The sequence below is a fragment of the Canis lupus genome, chromosome 1 (assembly GCF_003254725.2).
Source record: "Canis lupus dingo isolate Sandy chromosome 1, ASM325472v2, whole genome shotgun sequence".
NCBI lineage: Eukaryota > Metazoa > Chordata > Mammalia > Carnivora > Canidae > Canis > Canis lupus.
This window is the reverse complement of record NC_064243.1, coordinates 106402778-106421936: the sequence shown is the minus strand read 5'-3', so window position 1 is coordinate 106421936 and position 19159 is coordinate 106402778. Positions and strand designations below refer to the sequence as shown.

General features: G+C 59.5%; 2 protein-coding genes across 11 annotated transcripts in view; one reads left to right on the top strand and one right to left on the bottom strand.

Moving 5' to 3' along the window:
- MYH14 (myosin heavy chain 14) overlaps nucleotides 1-1352 on the top strand; it is a 102000-nt gene extending 100648 nt beyond the window's left edge. For all 8 annotated transcript variants that reach the window (XM_049108797.1, XM_049108790.1, XM_049108773.1 and 5 more), the window contains 2 exons: nucleotides 301-473; nucleotides 590-1352. In XM_049108797.1, the coding sequence (XP_048964754.1) occupies nucleotides 301-473; nucleotides 590-740 (324 nt within the window). In that variant the 3' untranslated portion in view covers nucleotides 741-1352. The remainder of the gene's footprint in view (nucleotides 1-300; nucleotides 474-589) is intronic.
- A 900-nt stretch (nucleotides 1353-2252) lies between these two features.
- On the bottom strand, nucleotides 2253-17859 carry KCNC3 (potassium voltage-gated channel subfamily C member 3). Of its 3 annotated transcripts, XR_004812544.2 has the most exons (6): nucleotides 16960-17859; nucleotides 11650-12757; nucleotides 9976-10167; nucleotides 9572-9668; nucleotides 6357-6416; nucleotides 5204-5281 (listed from the first exon to the last, which is right to left on the bottom strand). XR_004812544.2 is itself a non-coding variant. In XM_035710877.2 (5 exons), exons 1-4 carry the CDS (start codon nucleotides 17842-17844, stop codon nucleotides 6400-6402), a joined length of 2202 nt encoding a protein of 733 aa, XP_035566770.1. In that variant the 5' UTR covers nucleotides 17845-17859; the 3' UTR covers nucleotides 5147-5281; nucleotides 6357-6399. The 3 variants fall into 3 exon arrangements, 2 of the variants coding, with proteins under 2 accessions (XP_035566764.1, XP_035566770.1); XM_035710877.2 differs by lacking the exon at nucleotides 9572-9668 and having other exon boundaries at nucleotides 5147-5281; XM_035710871.2 differs by lacking the exons at nucleotides 6357-6416; nucleotides 9572-9668 and having other exon boundaries at nucleotides 2253-5281.
- Nucleotides 17860-19159: the final 1300 nt, after the last annotated feature.

Genomic DNA, 19159 nt, shown 5'->3' with positions numbered 1-19159 from the left:
GGCCCACTGGCTGAGTGTCTGCCTTCTGCTCAGGTCCTGATGCCAGGGTCCTGGGATTGAGTCCTGCATCAGGCTCCTCGCAGGGAGCCTGCTTCTCCCTCTCACTATGTCTCTGCCTTTCTCTGTGTCTTTCATGAATAAATCATAAAATACTTTTTAAAAAAAGGATCTAGAACAAAGCATGAACAGAAGGCAAGGCACAGAATGGTGTGGGGAACAGGAGGGATGGGGCTCTGGGGGCCGAGGGAGAGGGTGAGGACGGCCCCTGCACACTCAACCCTGCCCTCTGCACCCACCAAGCTGGAGAAAAGCAACCTCCGGGTGAAGCAGCTGAAGCGGCAGCTGGAGGAGGCCGAGGAGGAGGCGTCCCGGGCTCAGTCGGTCCGCCGGAGGCTGCAGCACGAGCTAGAAGATGTCACAGAGGCCTCGGAGTCCATGAACCGCGAGTTGAACACGCTGAGGAACCGGCTCCGGTAGGGCTGCTTACGCATGCACACCCACTTGCCCCTGCCCTCCGCCCTTGTGGTCTTTCCCTCCACCCTGCTCCCTCCTTTAACTTCTGTCTGTCTGTCTCCCCTCCTCCCTGCAGGCGCGGTCCCCTTACCTTCACCACTCGAACTGTGCGCCAGGTCTTCAGGCTGGAGGAGGGCGTGGCATCAGAAGAGGAGGTCGAGGAGGCGGAGCCTGGGGCCGGGCCGCCCCCGGAGCCGGAAGGGCCCCCGGTGTCCCAACCGCAGTGACCCCACCCGTCCCCAGTCCTCAGCTGTGGCCCCTCCCTCCCTGGCCGCTGGCCACCCTTGGCACCCGCCCCAGGAACCCTCCCTCCAGCTTCTAGCACTTTGGAAATGGTGCCGCCCTCTAGCGCTGCAGCACTTATCAACCCTGTGGGGCGGGGGTCGGCGCCAAGACCGCCTGTGAACCCCTAAACCCTCCGGGCAAGCAAGGAGACGAGGACCGGGGCTCTTGCTGGGAAGGAGATCCAGGTGGAGTTGGCAAAGCTGTGGTCCCAAAGGGTTCCCCAACATCCTTCAGTTGTGGCTCCCCTGCCCTCCAAAGCTAGGGTTCTCATTCCTTTCCCCCCTCCTCTCACTCCCCCTTCCTCTCTCTCTCCACTTAGCCACTGACCCCTGAACTTCTGAGCGATAGCAGCCTGAGCCCCAGGTCTCCACCAGACTGACCCCGAAGAGGGGCGGGATAAGGAAATCAGCTCCCCCCTCCTCAATGCTCTGCCCTCCCTCTGGTTGCTCTTGTGTGATCAACTTTGGGTCAGAGTTTACTGTGGGGGCTGGAGGAGGCCCCGTATCCTCCCAGCCTCCAGGCTCTGACAGAAATAAACTCCGACCCCAACCAGACTGCCTTGGGGCTGTGTGTGTTCCTGCACGGGGATCTCTGATGGGGCAGGAGCGCACCGGCTCCTTCAGCCCGCCTGCCGGGGCAGCAGGTGGGACAGTCTGCTGGTTCCGATCACAGCTGGCCAGTGTTGGGAGCCCCATTTCAGCTTCCTTCCCAGGTGTTCCCACCATTATACAGATGGGCAAATGAGGCTGCGCTCTTCTGTCCCTTGCTCCATGCCTCCCAGGAAGTGGCAGGAGCGATGCCTCGCTCTGGCTGACCCTCAAGTCTTTGCAAAAATGGTGACAGAGTGACTGCTGAGCCATCTGTTGCATAGTGATCCTTTGTTTAGCTGAACATGGGCAAAACGTGGGACACTCGTCTCAACCTTCCGCACAGCACCTAGAACTTGCCTGGCTTGTAGTTGGGACTCACGTATTTGCTGAATGAATAGATCGCTCCCTCCTGCCCTGTGAGTGGTGGGAACAAGCCCAGAGAGGTTGAGACACCCCAAAACACAGCTACCAAGCAGATGAACCCACAGTTTGGCTTCAGAGTAGGCCAATGTGGAGCATGTGGTCCTTGGCCCCTAATGTCTAATTGAAGACCCAGCTCTACCCCTCTCCTGGTCGTCACCCTCACCTCAGAGCTCATATTACCAGGTGCCCTCAGTTTCAAGTTAAGGGTGTGGATCCCCATTTTTACCATCAGGGAGACTGAGGCAGGCCCTTGTGATTTTTCACCCTCCAGAAAAATCACAAGGTGAGAACCAGTGATCAAGAGGTTGTCTGGCCCCCCAGAGTGCACACCCTTGCTACTTGAGTATGATCCGTGCTCTTGAAGACCCAACCCCTCTGTCTGCTCCCATAGCCCCCATCCCGGCCCAGATCAGGGGACCCTCCCAGCAAACAGGATGCACCTTGTAAATGAAAAGGAAACTTTTATTTTGGTGGGAAGTGAGAAGGGGGGGGAGGGGGCATGACACTTTTTGTTTGGGGAGGGCAGGTGACATGCGGCAGCTTCTGCATTGGGCGGTTCATGCACCCAGGGTGGGCGTGGGGGAGACTTGGGGGAGGGGCCATCCCGACCCCTCCCTCCCTGCCCTGGGGGTGGGCTGAGAAGACCCGCCGTTAGCACCAGAGTTGGACGATTTTGCAGACCTCCCCTCCCCACACTGACTCCGGACACCCGCCCCCATCCCTGAGAGCGCCCCCCTCGCCACTCCTCCCACCTCCCACTTCCGACAGGCCAGGCCCGCCCCGCCCACGTTTGAGTGAGAGAATCTTATTGCTGTGTGTGATGGGGAGGAGGAGCCGCGGAACTCAGGAGGACCCCCCTGCCGGCCGTTCCTCCCCAATCGCCCCGCCCCCCGCCCCGTGTCCGTGCGTTCCCGGAGCGCAGGAGGGGCGCGACATGCGTGTGGGGAGCGCGTCATGCAGCGCATGCGTGTAGTTGCAGGCACCCTGGCGGCCGGGGAGAAAAGGGGAGCGGGACTCGGATGGTGTCCCTTTAGCGCTCTCTCTCTTCCTCCCCGAATCCCACACTGTTGACTTGGGGGATTGGGGTGGAGGTGGCGGTGAGGGACGTGAGTCACGTTTTGTAAAGGTTTATGGTTGTGATTATTTTAAAAGCTGAACTAAAAAGCTGGGTACGTGTGGCAGATTGGCGAGCAGGGGGAGACGTTGGGAAGAGGTCTGTACCCTTTAGAAAAGATCCTCACCCCCTTTCCCCGCACTGTTCGGCTTCCGTGAGGGTTAGAGGAATCTGGGGGCTATGTTTTTTGTTTTTTTTTTTTAAGAAGTTAAACCCTTTGGCAATATGATCAGTCCCCACCCCCATACCCTGGTGTCTGGAGCCCCTAGCCCTTTGCCTCGTCCCACCCCGCTCCCACCAGAACCTGCCCCACCCCTCACCCCTGATTCACCAGGGTTTAGGGTCCGAGGGAAGGATGGGGGGACTCAAAATGCCCCTTGCATAGGAATCGTTGCATCAAGAATCGTCCTCAGTGACACCCCCCCCAACCCTCAGGTGGGTTGGAGGGGGTTCCTGAGGCCGTGGGAGCAAAGGGAGGGAGGTTGCTAATTCCGTGGGCCTCCAGCTCCAAAAGGTGGGGGAGTCCCTTCTAAGGATTCTGGGACCGGTGCGGTCTCTGGGCTTGGGGGAGGTAGCGCATCCTTGAGCCAGGATGGGATATGAGAAATGATCTTCCACCCGCGAGCAGGGCAGGATGAGGAATGCCGGGGAAGGGTGGGCTGGTATCCCAGCCCCGGTAGGCTTGTCGTTTCCCGAGCTTCTGATATGTTCCAGTGTCCCTTCACGGGGGGCACAGCCTCTGCTTTAAGCGGAAACACTCTACCCTAAATAAATGGTGTCTGGGCCAGGCAGCAGTATCTGGACTTACCGGCTTTGAGCAAGATGCCGTAAAAGACAAAACTTTTTAGATTAAGTGTCCTTGTACTGCCTAAAACCTTAGCACGTCACCACGGGTACAAATATAACCCTCTGGGAAACACTGATGTCCATGAAGAGGGTCCCTTTTGGGCACCATTGAAGGGGAGGGGCTCTTGGAGGAGGCAGGGCTAGGCATAAGAAAGGGGATGCCCAGGAGAAGGTCTGGTTCCCTGGAATTGCAGACAGGTTGAGCCTATCCTGGAAATTCTAGCATCAGGAGAACCTGAGGTGGATGTCTGATGTCGGAAATTTGGGGACATCGGTGGGGGGGGGGAGGCCTGAGGATTTGGGGGTGTCCAAGAAATGTCCAAGTGTGGGAAGGATTTGGAGCATCCCAAAGGCTGAAGGGCTGGGTCAAGTCTTGGAGGTTTGAGGTGCTGGGATGCAGTCCAGGCAAATGGGTGGGGTGGGGCTTGGGGGGGCAGCATCTGTATGCAGAGGTGAAGTCCCAGGACCTGGTGGGGATTTAGGGGATGTGGGGTGCCAGGGTTGGTCTCAGGAATCCTGGTGCAGGTCTCATGTCCTGGTCATCTGGAGGGGGTGTTGGGGGAATTTTGTGTGCTAGGCTCAGATCATCCCAGAAATTCTGAGATGGGAGGTCTGAGTCCATGCAGCAAGAATAGAGGCGAGCAGATCCCTTGGGGGTGTGGGGGTGTGGAGGGATGAAAGGGTCATATTCATCAGAGGGATCCCCCTAAAGGCTGAGGGAGCAGCTGTCCACAGCACACCCCCCATGCCTCTGCTCCTACCATCTGAGCTCAGCTCATTTTGTTGTTTTTGGCTTGAGTGACTATACCTCCTTCCCCCACATTGTTGCTAATATATTTTTTACATCAATGTGATGGGTTGCCCTCCTGGGGTGAAGGGTAGAAGGCGAGGAGACCCTCCTGACCCCCTTGAGGTCCCTGCCCCCTTCCCAGAGTGCCCCTTCCCTCAATGGCATGGCATGCAGCCCCTGGCGGCTTATTGCTGAGGTGAAGTTGGAAGGGGGGGTCCAGGTTGAGGGAGGCATGCAGAATAGGGAAGAGGCGCCCCAAAATGTAATTGGCATAATTTGGACGTATTTACAGGAGTTTATGGGAGCGGGATGTCCTATGGCTCATGGAGACCTGAGAAGGCTTTATTTGGAGGGGGGGAAGAGTTGGGGGCGGGGCTTGACTTTGGCTCCTTCCCCTCCATCCTGGGGGCCCAGGTGGGGGTGAGGGGTCCGGGGGTGTCTGCTGGCGTCGTCGTCTCGGTTGCATATTATTAATGACTTTTTGATTTAAAAAAAAAAAAACCCTTTCCCCCACCCCCCACCCCCAGCTCCTTTGACCTTCTTCCCTGTCACCCCCAGTCCCCCCACGGGGGGGAGGGGAGCGCTAGAGGATGGAGGGCAGGGTTGGGGGAGCGCGGCGGGCGGCCCTGGGAGAGCCAGGGGGAGTGGCAAGGGGCGCGAGGCGCAGGGACACCCCGCTCAGGCCCGCGATGCTGCTCAGGCTGCGGGATTTCTCGTAACCTGGGGGGGAGAGGTCAGAAACACAGGAGGAAGCATGAAGATGGGGTACAGGGGGAGGACCCAACAGACAGAGAGACCCCGAGGCAGGGAAGCAAGGGAGAGATGGCCAGAAAGGACAGGAGATGGAGGGAGAGAGAGAGAGAGAGAGAGAGGGAGGGAGGGAGAGAGAGAGAGAGAAACAGGCAAGAGACAGAAAGGTAAGTAGAGAGAGGGTCAGGGATAGAGACAGGGAGACAGGGGTGAGGGAGACAGAAGGGATGACAGAGACAGACAGACACCAAGACGGACAAGACAGACGGCAGAGGCAGAGTGATGGACAGAGGTGGACCAAGGAGATGAAGGGAGAGAGGTGAACAAATCGGACAGTCAGTCAGCATCAAGGAGAAAGGTTCAGACATGGGGAGGGGGGAGAGACTCAGGGTTAGGAGGCAGGGTGGTGCCCACCGAGCCTCCCGCACCCCCACCCCACCGAAGCCCACCCCTCCCCTTCCTCTCCCCCTCCCCCGTTGGCCCCCCTTATCTGAGGCAAAAGGTGGGGGGCAGCGAGGCAGATGGTGGGCAGCAGGGGCATGGGGAGGGAGCTCGGTGGAATGCATGTAGGGGGAGCAGCCGGAGGGGAGGCTCGGGTGGGGGCTGACCTAGTGGTGGGGAAAGGACAGGCAGGTGATGGGGCCGTGAGGGGTGGGAAGGAGCAAAAGCTGGCAGTGCCCCCGGGGTGGGGGGCGGGAGAGCAGTCTGAGAGGGGCAAAGCTCACCTGGAGGTTGTAATGGGGTATCTTTAAAGGGTCATGAAGCCTTGAGGTGGAAACCTTCTGATGGGAAGGTTCTAACAGGGTCTTGATGGCCAAAAGGGCCTAAGATTGGGGAGCAAGTGTGTGGTTTCTCAAAAGCTTGGGAAGACCTCAGAGTCCTGCCAGTGTCAGGTGGGGAGAAGTTCTAGTGCTTTTCTAGGCGATGCCAAGAGGTCTGTCTGGATGAGGGTGTCTTGACCGGAGGAGAGAGGGCCTGGGGGGGTGGGGGGTTGGAAACCCAGTATCTTGGGGACACCCCCTCCCAACCATTCCCAATTGCTAACCTGGGGGGAAGGGGCAGGGGGGGACCGAGGGTCTCGCGAGGTCTCAGGCGGTGACAAGAGCTGGGGACAGAAATACACAGAGTCACGCAGGGGGAAGGGTGGTCAGGGGGAACCCCCCAACACAGCCTCACTGTTGGGGGGACAGAGGAACGCCGGAATCTCTTCCTCCTCTCTGGTGCTTTCCGGGGGAGGGGAGCAGTGAAATGGGGGCGGCCAGAGACATCAAATATGGGAGGAGCTTCCGGGGTGGCTGGGAGGGGGGACTAAGGAAGGGAGGAGGGGGAGGGGTAGGGAAGAGGACCAAAGAAGGGAGGAGGGGGAGGGATGGGGAGGGATGGGGGAGGACCACGGAAGGGAGGAGGGGGAGGGATGGGGAGAGGACCAAAGAAGGGAGGAGGGGGGATGGGGAGGGATGGGGAGGGATGGGGGGAGGACCACGGAAGGGAGGAGGGGGAGGGATGGGGAGAGGACCAAAGAAGGGAGGAGGGGGAGGGAGGGGGAGGAGGACCACGGAAGGGAGGAGGGGGAGGGATGGGGAGAAAGACCAAGGAAGGGAGGAGGGGGAGGGATGGGGAGAAAGACCAAGGAAGGGAGGAGGGGGAGGGATGAGTAGGAGGACAAAGGAAGGGAGGAGGGGGAGGGATGGGGAAGAAGGAACAGGTGTCAAGTGTTAGACTCAGGTGGCTGGAGAAAGAAGACAAAGGAAGGGTCAAGGGTAATGGGGCCACAGGGAAGGGTCTTGGGAGAAGGAGGGGGGGGAACAACAGTGGGGGGGTCACCCAGGAAGGATGGAAAGAAAGAGAGAAGTTTGGAAGGGCAGGAGTAGGGAGGAATCCAGGACCCTGGGGCAGAGAAGTCAGCCCCATCAGCTCCAGCCATTATTTGAGTTCAATGAATGGATTTTGGCATCAGAGGCAAAAGAAGCAGAGACCTCCACCCACCCACCCCCACTCTACCCTCCCTCCCATTCCCAAATCCTCCCCCCTCCCTCTGCCCCTCAATTCTCTGGGGGCCCATCCAGACCTGGGGGTAGGGGACGAAGGGTGAACAGGATGGGGTACAAGCAGGGGGAGAGGTGAGGTGGGAGCAGGGAAGGGGGGATGAGATGAAAATGGAGGATGAATTGGGGGTGAGGGAGGGATGGAACGAGAAGAGCCACAGTCCCTTCTGGAGTAGGAGCCTGGAAGCCTGGGTTCTCATTGCTATCTGCTCTGTAGCTGGGGTTGCTCATCCCCTGCCCCCAAAACTTCTGTGAAACAAAGAGCTTGAGACAAGGATGTGCCCAGAGGCTCCCCAAGTCCCACTACAGCAGCTTCCTAGGCTGCAGGCAGGGATTCCCTGGGGTATCTCTCTCTATTTCTAAAGAAGGTTCCACAGGGCTAAGTGATCGATCAAGTGGCTCCAGGCGGCTTCCCATCAGTCTGAAGATCAATACAGCGTCTCCTCAAGGTCAGAAAAACCTCTCAGGATCCTTCCCCCACATACTGTCTGCACCCCTTCTGGCACCCCTCTCCCCTCAGCTACTCAGTTCCAGCCACACTTCCCTCATTGCTATTCCTTTAACAAACCAAGCTCACCCCACCTCAGTACCCTCGGACCTTTGCACTTGCTTTTCCTTCTGCCCGGCTGGCCCTTTTTTACCATTTTTACCATTCAGGTTTCGTGTTACCTCCACAAAAAGGCCTCTGCAGACCCCCTCATCCAAGTGGCCAGAGTAATTCTCTGGTTCACTCATCTGTTTGATTTTCTGCTGCCTCTGATCAGGGGGTGGCAAACTTTTCCTGCAAATGGCCAATGACTGAAGATTTTCAGCTCTTTGGGCCACCCGTTCTCCGTGGCAACTCTTCCACTCTACTGTTACAGCATGACAGTGGCTGTGTTCCAATAAAGCTTTATTTACAAAACAGCCTGCTGGCAGACCTGGCCCGTGGGCTGAAGTGTGCCAATCCGTGCTCTAGCGTGAACACTCCGTGACGGCAGATTCTTGCTCTGTGCTCTGCCAAATCTCCAGTGCCTGGCACTGTGCCTTCAGTAATGAGGTGCTCAATGGATGGAGGGAGGGAGGGAGGGACGAAGCCACTCCGTGCATTAGCTAGGGTCGCTGTGAGGACTAGAGAATACGCGTGAACTTCCTGGCATAAGATAAATGCTTGACTGTTGAAAGATTCCTCTACTACCTCGAGGCTCTATCCTCCTGTCTCCTGCCCCCCAGTCCCCAGCCCTGTCTCTCCTGCCCCCCCACCAATCCCTGCCTGCCTCTACCTTTTCCCTTCATCTCCATCCCCACAGCCCCAAACCGGGCCCAGGCGGCCTCCTCCCCCTGGACCTTCATCTCAGCCTCCTCTCCAGCCTCCCAACCTCTGGTCTCCTGCCTCCAGTCCATCTGCATGCAGCCCAGAAGCTGACCTGCCCTCCCGGGGTCCCTGAACAAGGCCCTGCCCTTTTGACCTGGCCCTGCTTTCCCGCCTCATGTCTACCTGCCAGTCCCCAGTCTCCTCAGCTCTGCTGGTGCTTGTCCCTCTGGTCACTACCGTCTAATGGTATCACTTCTTCACCTGAGGTTAGAACCTCAGACATCAGTTCCTGCAGGAAGCCTTCCCTGACACTTCCCTCCTACCCTGGGGATTTTGGCGTGTTCCTCTTACTGCATATCCCTGTGCTACCTCCACTTCCACATTATGTCCCCTCAAATTGGGACATTCTAGAGTGGTGGCTGCCTCTGCCGGGGGCAGTGGGGCTGGTTTTTTCCCTATTGATTCCCTTTGCCTAGCATCATGCCTGCCAGTGCCCAGCGGGGACCCTGTAAGCGCTGGCCAATTCACAAGCGACTGGATGACTGAGTCTTCCTCACCCATCCTGCACCCAGCAGTGTCCTTAGTTTATTCTTAGTTGAATAAAAATAAAACAAAACAAAAAAGAAAACCACCCGAGGGGGAGGCAGGGAGAGAGATGTGGATGGGGGTGAGGATGGGTGTCAGTCGTGAGGGCGGGGGAGGGAGGTCAGGCACATGGTGGGGAGGGCTGGGTTAGTTCTGAGGGGTTAGTGAGGGCAGGGAAAGTTCTCAGCAGGTGGGTGTGGGGTCAGTGTCGTGGCTGCAGGTTAACTGGATGGAGCTGTTCACAGTGAGGGGACAGGAGTCTCAGTCAGTGGGGCTGCATGTTCTCCGAAGGGTTAGTCAGGAAGGGGTGGGGATCACAGGGTGCAGGCTACTTACCCTGGGGGGAGGGGATTCTTCCACTAGGGGGATATCCAGGCTGCAGCGTTGGCGTTGAGGTCGGGCAAGAAGCTTGGGGGCCCTGGCTTATGCCAGTCTGGGGGGGGCAGTGGGGGAGCACCAGTGGCTGGGGGTGGGGGAAGAGGCCAGAGGGTCCAGGGTGGGGTGGGGGGAGATGGAGATGGAATAAAGACAGGGAAGGATCAGTGGTGAGGAAATCTGGGGGCGGGGGGGGGGGCGCAGGAGAGGAAGGGGGTCTGGGAGGTAAGGGAATTTGGGGCTAGTGGATGGGGAAAGGAAGTCCAGCACCTCCTCCCTCATCTCCCCCTCCTCCCTCCCCTGAGGGAGGGAGAGAGAGGGAGGGAGGGTCCCGGGGTTGGGGGGGGCCGTGGAGGGCACCTCACCTTTCCGGATGGAGCCATCAGGGGAAGGGGCGTAGTCGGTGAGGAGGAAGCAGGCTCGGTCCCGGCTGTAGCGGCCACGGCTCCCAGGGGTGATGGGGCTCTTGTCTTCCGGGGACATGGCGGGCTGGTCGATGGCTGGGCAGTCCTCGTGGGCCAGTGCAGCTGCTGCAGGGTCCCCATTGGGCCGGGGATCTGCACCCGAGGGTCAAACAGGCACACAAAGGAGAGAGTGAGGTGTGGAACCCAAGGTGTGTGTGTGGGGGTGGGGGGGATGAGCAAGGAGGGTGTTGGAGAATGTGGGGTACTGGATGGAGAGGCTCAAGGGGCAGGGTGTCTCAAGGCAGAGACAGGAGGGGCACAATTTGGAAGAGGGTGTTGGGGCACGTGGCTGGTGGGTTTAGGGAGCAGGTCATTGGGGGAGGGTGTTGAGTGCTGGCAAGGACAAGGATAGGGAAGGGTGGTTGGGGGTGGGTGTGGATGGAGGGTGTTGAGTGGTCCAAAGTGGTGGTCAGGCCAGGTGGTGGGTGCTGGGAAGGGCAGGACGGGGCCTGGGGTGCTGGGTTGGTAGGGCGCATGGGTTGGGATGGGTTTGGAGGGACCGCTGGGGCATGTGGGGGCCCGGAAGGGAGTTGTTGAGGGAGGGTGTTGGGTGCTGGAGAGGGCACAGTGTGGAAGGGTTGGGAAGGTGACAGAGGAGGGAGGGGGGGAGGTAGGGGTCCCCTAGGCTCTGACTTAAGCTATTTTTAATTGGTGTGAAACTGGGTCAGCGGCTGAGGGAGCAAGACGAGGGCTAGGCGGCCCAGCTCCCTTTCTTGACCTACTTAAGTCATGGGGGTGGGGCCCACCAGCCTCTCCCCGCTGGGGACTGCTGCCCCCAATCATCGCCTCAGAGACAGAGACTCTCGGGCAGGGGGATGCGTGCAACACTAGATCAACTTTCTTCTCCCTTGTCTCCTTCACTTTACCTCTTCATCTTGGCAGTTTTCCTGCAAATCTCTGACCCCTCTCAGCAGGGCCAGAGCCAAGGCCCTGGGTCCCAAGTCACTGTCACATGGCCGGCTTGCCCCCTGGGCCTATCTTCCTGGCCTCTATCTACCTCTGGGTTTTAAGTCTTCTCTCCTCTCTTGACCTCACTGTTATTAGAGCCTGAACTCTCAGTCACTGACCCCCCCACCCCTCTCTCCATCTCTGTCCTCTGTCCCCAGCTCTCAGTGGTGAGTGCTTGGTTTCTGACCCTGTCGCTTTTAGATTGTATTCTCGGAGTCATTGCTGGAAGATGCAGATGGTGCAGGTGTCCCTTGGCCAAGTCCCCGGCCTGCCTGTAAATCCCACATTAGACCTATGTGCCTGTTTGATGCACCCCCTTTCTCTCTTTGTATCTAAGTTCCCCTCGCCAGAGGCTGATTACTCTGCTTCCCTGGTCCCCTTGAATATCTTATCCTGGCTGCAAGTCTGTCTCTCCCAAAAACTGTCTCTGGCACAGAGAATCTACCTCTCTGCTTCTGGACCTTTTCATAGACCTCAGCCAGAGCTGTTCACTTTCCTCTCTCTGGTCTGTCTTCTCTGGTCTGTTGTAACCCCTCCCCCCCCATTTCTCTTAACTTCAGCAGTGACCTCTTGCCCTCTGGAAAGCTCTCCGCCTCCTCCCACCAGCCCCCCATGCACCCTTCTCACCTGCCCGGTTGATCTCAATTACTTCCTCCTGAGCCAACGGGCAGGGCTCCCCAGGGGCTGGCAGAGGAGGCAGCCCCATGATCCCGAGCCCACCCGCTCCCCCCCTGAGCAGCCCTGGGTGTGTGTGGGGGCCCGGTGGGTAGGCCCCAGCCACAGTCACCCCCACAGAGGGTGGGGTGATGGGGGGCGGGGGGCTGATGCCGCCGCTGCCATGGTGGGGGTGGTGTGGGGGTGGCGGCGGAGGGTCAGGCTTGCAATAGTTCGGAGAGCCGGGCTGCGGGGGGCGAGGGATGTGTTTGTTCTTCTTCTTGGGCAGCTTCTGTTTGGCCATGGCCAGCGAATAGTACATGCCAAAGTTGTTGACAATGACGGGCACAGGCATGGCGATGGTGAGCACCCCCGCCAGGGCACACAGCGCCCCGACCAGCATCCCTGACCACGTCTTGGGGTACATGTCTCCATAGCCCAGGGTAGTCATGGTGACCACGGCCCACCAGAAGCCGATGGGGATGTTCTTGAAGTAGGTGTGGTTGGAGCCCAGGATGTCATCGGGGTCGGCGCCAATGCGCTCGGCGTAGTAGATCATAGTAGCAAAGATGAGCACGCCCAAAGCCAGGAAGATGATGAGCAGCAGGAACTCGTTGGTGCTGGCACGGAGCGTGTGGCCCAGGACACGCAGCCCCACAAAATGGCGCGTGAGCTTGAAGATGCGGAGGATTCGGACAAAGCGGACCACCCGCAGGAAGCCCAGCACGTCTTTAGCGGCCTTGGAGCTGAGGCCTGAGAGTCCCACCTCAAGATAGAAGGGCAAGATGGCCACACAGTCGATGATGTTGAGGCTGCTCTTGAGAAACTCCACCTTGTCTGGGCAGAAGGTGATGCGCATGAGAAACTCGAAGGTGAACCAGACCACGCACACGCCCTCCACATATGTCAGGAAGGGCTCTGTCTCCACCTCCACATTGGTGATGTTCTCTGGTGGAGCCCCAGGGATCGGGGAGGCCTGTGTTACGGTCTTGTTGCTGATATGGATGAAGCCTTCGTGGGTCTCCAGGCAGAAGGTGGTTATGGAGATAAGGATGAAGAAGAGGGAGGCGAAGGCCACATACTGTGAGGCAGGGCAGGAGAGAGAGGGCAAAAGGTGACCCACGCATCTGGTCAACCAGCCATATCCACAAGACCCTCCCAGTTGTCCCTTTTCCCAGCCCCAAACTCCAGGGAAATCCAGGAGTCGCAACCCTGTGCCTCCATCACAGCCTGCCTCCTGCTCTCCCCTCTAGAGCTTGAGAAGGGGGAGGAAAAGGATCAGAGGCAGCTCTCCCCAGTTTGGGATAGGAGCTGGCTCTAGCAGTGGCAGCAGATGGGCACCTGTTTTCATGGAAACAGCAATTTCTGGTCCTTTACTCTGTCTCCCAGATCACTTCCCCACACCCTGTGGCCCATCTCAGGACCCCCCAGCAGGGTCCAAGGATTTGGGGGGAGGGATGGAATGGGGTGTGGAGGAGACTAAGACCACTTACCCTCTGTGTATCAGAGGCTTTGGAGCTCAGCTTGGAGCCAAGGGAAGGGGAAGGGGAGAAGGTGGGCAGAGGACGCAGAATCCTGAGAGGGTTAAGAAAGCCTGGATTTGAATCCAGCTTTTCCTTTGCCTAATGTGGGCAAGGAGATTAAGCTTCCCGAACCTCGGGGTTTTTGCCAGATTATTATGAGGGTTACATTAGATGAGTATACAAAAGTCCTGATTCCAGAAACAGTGCTTGGTCCAGTGTCTGGAACTCAGTAAGAAAGTCTGAGCTCCTATTAGGGTATGTGGGCATCAGTTATTGGGGGGCAAGGTCAACGCCTTCAGAGAGGAGCTAGCGCTTAAGGACCCTAATGTTCTGGCCCCAAAGAAGGGAGAAAGCTGGGATCGCCCTCACCGAGGAAGGACAGCAAAGGGCTGGAATGACAGGTGTTAATGCCATAAATAGGAAAGGAAGCGAAGGAGGGTTGGGGTTTCAGGCTCTGGAGAGGAAGGGAGAGTCAAGGGCCTAAGCGTGGAGGGAGATGGTGAAGCTAGGGCCATAGGGGTGAGGAGGCTTTAGCTGCAAGTGCAGAGAAGGGCGGGTGGGAGGCACACATCGGTTATTTCAAGATGGGGAGGACCAGAGTCCTGCATGCAGTGGTGTGGATTTTGAAGAAAACCTTGAGGAGCAGAAGAGGTGCGGCCAAGATCTTTGGGAAGAAAGGGGACAGAGTTGGCCCCTGGAGATGACAGTGGGCTTTATCAAATATGCAGAGAGGAGAGGAAGAGTGAGGTTAGTGCCTTGGAGGGAGAAGGGGATGCATGTCGGGGCAAACAGGGGCTTTAGTCAGATGGACAGAAGAGGAAGGAGGGCCTAGGAAACTTGAGTTTTAATCAGGGATGCAGAGACGAGCGGGAGCCCAGGGTCCAACTGCAGACAGGACCCTGGACAGAGGGTGGGCTGGGGGCCAGCACAGGCCCTCAGCAGCTCCTCTTCCTCCACGGGGCTGGGGGGCGGGGTCTGGGATTGGGAGGGCTTAACTTTAATCTGAACTGCAGGGCAGAGAGGCGAGCCAGAGTCGGCCGCAGAAGGGCCCCTCCCCCCCCCCGGACCCTACAGTGGGCTGGGGTCAGCGCTGGCCCTCGCTGCCCCGCCCCCCTGCTCGTTTCTCCGCAGTGGTTTAAGAGGCCAGAGGCCGCCGCAGAGCGCATGCCCGGTGCTCCCCCGCCCCCTCCGAGCCGGGTGCGCGGCGCAGGCTGCGGCACCGCAGTGGGGGCGGGTCGGCCGGCCCGGGGGGCGGGGCGCGCGGCGGCCAGCACCTCGGCCAGCTCCCCCGCCGCAGTGCGCAGCCGCCGCGGCGGAAAGCGGCCTTAACCCCTTCCGGGCCGGAGCTGAGCAGGCGGGGCGCAGCCGCAGTGCCACCGCTTTCCCGCCGGGAGGCCGCGGGCCAGTTTAACTCTTTCCCTCCCGGGGCAAGGAAGAATGGGTGGGCACCCGTCGCAGTGCGCAGCTGTGAGGCTGGACAGCGTCGGGACTGGTTTAACCCTTTGCCCGAGGTGGTTCCAAAGCCGAAGGGATAGGAGCGTAAGGAATCCCTCTAAGAAGGAAAGGAAAAATGACGGGGAGGGAATCGAGGATGAGACAGGGCCATACTCTCCAGGTTGCACTGGCTTCTGCTCCCAACTCGGTCAGGCTAGCTCAGTTGTACTTTGGAAAGTACTTGGAATGCCGACACTCAAAAACTATTTGTGGAGTAAGTGAGTGACAACCCCCCCCCCCAAGCTGTCCCGAACACCTAGTCTCACCTCAGCACCTTTCAATGGGGTCAGAGAGAAGGGCGCCCCAGGCCATGGGGGAGGAGGTCACTCAGAGGCTTGAGGAAGCATTTAGGGCCAAGTCCCTTCGGAACCTCCTCCTCCCCACCTCCCCCCACCCAACTCCAAATCTCGCCAACTCAGCGCTTCCTGGGACCAAACTTTATGCAGTGCCACTGGGCTGCCCCCCCCCCCCCCCCCGGCCTCGCTCCCTCCCCTGGCGTGAATGCGGCACTGCGGCTCCACGTCCTTCCCGGCCCAGGACAAGGCACGATGGGGGGAGGGGGCGGACTGGTTCCTCTGGGTGTTTGGGTCCCTGGGAGGCGAGGAGGGGGTCCCCGGAGTTGTTCCTCTTTCCCCTTCTCTCTGACCCCCCCCCCATTTTGAACGGTCCCCCTCTCTTCCAACACAGGGAGGAAGTTAGGAGGAGGAAGAGGTTCAAGGGAGAACCAAGCCGGAGGATAGCTATGTAGTCTAGGAAGTTGGAGATGTTTGAGGGAAGTTTTTGGGGAAAGATGTAGGGAGTTTTGGGGGGAAATCTGACATTTTGAGGAAGATAAGGGTAGAGTGTGGGCTCTCCAGTTCACTTTGGGAGCAGAGGGGCCCAGTCCTGGGCTTTGGAAGGTGGGGGTGTCTGGAGCTTGGGAACGAGGGAGTGAGCAGGGCTGGGGTAGGGGCCAGTGGAAAGATACCAAGGCCGAGTGGAAAGAATTGGGAGCTATTTTGAGAAGTTTGGGGACAGATAACTTGGTGATGGGCGGGGAGGGGGGGGGAGTCCCAAAGATTGAGGTTCCGTAAAGTTCTGGAACAGGAAGAAAAGTCAGTTGATTCAATTGGAAAAGGACCCGGAGGCTCTGGATGGGGGATCCCAGGAGATAAAGAGTGGGAAGGGAGAAGAAGCTGGGAGAATCTGTGGATGAAGAAGGAGGCATATGGGAGCTTCTGGAGAGGAAAGACATATTATGGGGGCTCAAGACTCTTCTGGAGACACTGAGGAGGAGTGTGAAAGGCTTGGGGGAAGTCTGGAGCTTTATAGGGAAAGTCCTTGGGATGGGAGTTGGCGTGAAGGATGCAGGAAGATATGTGAACATAGAGAGAATTGGAGGGTCCCAGGAGGGAAGGCTCCCCAAGACTTTCGTGTTGCAGTGGGCAGGGGCGGGGGGAGTGTTCTAGCCAGAGCAAGTGATTTGGGGATTCACAGGGGCCCAGGAGGCTCTGAGACTGAGGCAGAGTCTTCTAAGACTTTGAGAACAGAAGTCAGGTTCAAAAATAGCCAGAAGCCTCAAACTTGGAGAGAGGGGGAGGTGCGGGGAGAGAGGGGCATAGGGACAAAGAATCAGGGAGGTGTTGGGAGAACCAGAGGGACTCAGGGCTGGAGATGGGGCTTCAGAGGAGCTGCAGGGGGCAGGGAAAGGCAGGAGCAGTGTTCACAGGGTCTGGGACACTGAACGTTAAGGAGGGAGGTCTTCTGAGGGTCTGGGAATGGTCCAAGAAACTGAGGGCTGCAAAGGGGTTCTCTGGGGCTGTAAGGGGTGACCAAGAGGGGTGGAAAGGATTTACAGGGGCTCAGAAGACTCGGGACTGGAGAAAGTTCTTCTGAGGGTCTAAGAAGGGTCCAGGAAAGGAGGGAGTGAGGTTGTTTAGAGAAGCCCAGGAGACTCACAGTCAAGGCAGAAGTTTCTAAGAGTCTTGGGTAGCCTAGGGAAGCCAGGTGGGGTTTGGAGGGATCTGGGGATTTTGAAGGTTGCGGAAGCGTCTTCTGAGGATCTGGGGAGGGCAGGGAGAGGGGGTGTGTTCTGAAAAGTACAGGAGGCTCAGGGTTGGAGAAAGAGGCTTCTAGAGAGACTGGGAGGCCCAGACACCAGGAAGACCAGGAAGACCAGGAGGGGCTGGGACAGGCCAAGGGATTCTGAGGGTTACGATGGGCACTCCTAAGGGGCTGGGATCTCCAGGAAAGGGGGGAGGGATGGGAGCTCCGAGAGCGCGCTCACCCTGGCGGCCCGCGACGAGTAGGGGTCCTCGAAGAGCGCCCACACGCGAGGCTGCCAACGGCGCCACCACGTGCCGCCTGCGCCGCCCGCGCCCCCTGGCGGACCCCCGGCGCCGCCGCCCGCGTCCTGGAAGCAGAGGCGCTTGAGCTCGCCGCCCGCGCCGTCCAAGCCGCCGCCGCCCGCGCCCGCCTCGTCGTCCAGGCCCGCGTCGTGGGCGCCGGCGGCGTTGGCGGCGTTGGCTGCGCCCGCTGGGTCCGGAGCCTCGAAGGAGTCGAGCGCCTCTTCGGCGTCGCGGTGCTGCCGGTAGGTCATCCAGCAGCAGGCCTCCACGTCGGTCTCGTCGATGCCCCAGAAGCCGAGCTCCTCCTCGAAAAGCGGCCCGCACACGTCGGCCGGACAGTGCAGCTTGCCTGTGCGGTAGTAGTTGAGCACGTAGGCGAAGACTCCCGGGTGCCGGTCAAAGAAGAACTCGTCAGCGCCGGGATCGTAGTCGAAGCGCGCCGCCGCCTCGGGCTCGGTCAGGCCGGCCAGCCGCGTCCCCGGCAGGGTGCGCAGCGTCGAGCGGTACGTCTCATGGCGCACGCCGCCCACGTTGATCACGATCTTGCCGCTGTCGCCACCGCCGCCGCCGTGCCGCCCCATGGCCGCCGCCGGCAGCCCGGGGCATGGCTCGGCGCGCCGGCCCCCGGGCCCGCGAGGTGCCGGGGGGCCCGCCGAGGACGCGGCGGGGCCGGGCTGCGCAGACTGCTGCTGCTGCAGCGGCGGCGGGGACGGCGGCGGGGGCAGCGGCGGCGGGGACTCGGGCGGCTGCGGCGGTGGCGCCGGCTGCTGCTTGCTGGCCCCCTGGCGCCCGCGGAAGGACGAGACGCAGACTGAGCTCAGCATTGGACGGGGGGCGGGGCGGGAGGGGCGGGACGTCGGGGGCGGGCCCGCAGGGGGAGAGGCAGCCGGGATTGGGCGGAGGAGGCGACGAGGGCAGGGGGCGGGGCCGCGGCGGGGTGGGGCGGAGGTGGAGGAACAGAACTGATTGGCCTGGGAGGGGCGGGGCGGGGCTGAGGCAGCGAGGAGGTCGGGGACTCCACACCGCCTGGCTGGACCGGGCGGGGCTGCAGGTGAAGCACACCGATTGGATCTTTCTGAGAGAAGGGGCTGGCAGAGCAAGGTGTTAAGGGGGCGGGCAGGGCAGGGAAAACGGAGGAGGTGGGACTAGATATGAGATAGAGATCTGATTGAACTGAAGAAAGGAGCGGGCGGAGCAGAGGAAGGGGACACGTCCAAACTATTTAAAGACTCCTGACAGGCATGGGGGAGACGGTCCTGATTGGACAGAGAAGGGACCTAAAGCGCTGGCAAGCAGAACCCGGTGGGGAGGGGCGGATGGAGACAGCCGGGTTGGGTCCTTAACTCTGCTTGGTCGCGACAGGGCGGATGCTAAGAAGAGGCAGGGCCTAAGAAAGTTAGAAAATCGTCTTAATTGGGCTGGGAGAGTGAGGGGGCGATACTGAACGAGGGGCGGGAGCTGGAAATGAAGAGTAGAGAGTACTTTCACGCGAATGGCACTAGGCTGCCCTGAAAGGAGGAAGAAGGATGGAGACCCAGTGAGAAAGAGGGGACATTAGCGAGGCCTGGGAACCCGAGAGTGTCTGGCTAGGACTAAGAAAGAGGGCGAAGTGAGGAAGGGGAGGGGCCGGGGCTGCCAGCTTGGCCTGCTTAGACAGGGCTGGGCCGGGAGAATGATGGTCAGAATGGAGAAGGTGGGTGGGGTCTACGAAGGGTAGAAAACCTCTTGAAGGCGCTGTGGGAAGGCGAGACTAAGGGAGGAGCGGGGTTCTAAGAGGCTTGGAAGCAACCAGGCTAGGCGGGAGTGGGGCAGGGTTCAGAGTAGAGAAGGAGTAATGGGGACGCTACGGGGAAGGTGATACCTGCAGGGTACAAAGCTACTGGGCTGGTTGGAAGAATGGGACTTGGAATGGGGAGTCTTGGGGCTCAGAGAACCGGGGAGAGAGTCATAAGAGTCAGCGGGGCTTTAGATAGAGATACAAGAACTTTCAACTGGTGATGACAAAGGGACCAAGTCTACAAAACAGCAGACTGCAGACTGGAGAACCAGGGGATGGATGAGGACCGTTGAAGAGGGAGCCCTAAGGGCTGCGGAGGGGAGAAACCTAGGAGCAGGGAAGCCTTAGACCAGGCTGAGGAA

Excerpts from the sequence above, each read along its gene's own strand:
- KCNC3 (XM_035710871.2), bottom strand. The coding sequence starts at position 17,844 with ATGCTGAGCTCAGTCTGCGTCTCGTCCTTCCGCGGGCGCCAGGGGGCC. Across the intron at positions 12,758-16,959 it reads ACTCGTCGCGGGCCGCCAGG|TATGTGGCCTTCGCCTCCCT; the intron begins GTGAGCGCGCTC and ends CCTGCCTCACAG. Across the intron at positions 10,168-11,649 it reads AATTGAGATCAACCGGGCAG|ATCCCCGGCCCAATGGGGAC; the intron begins GTGAGAAGGGTG and ends CCTCGGGTGCAG.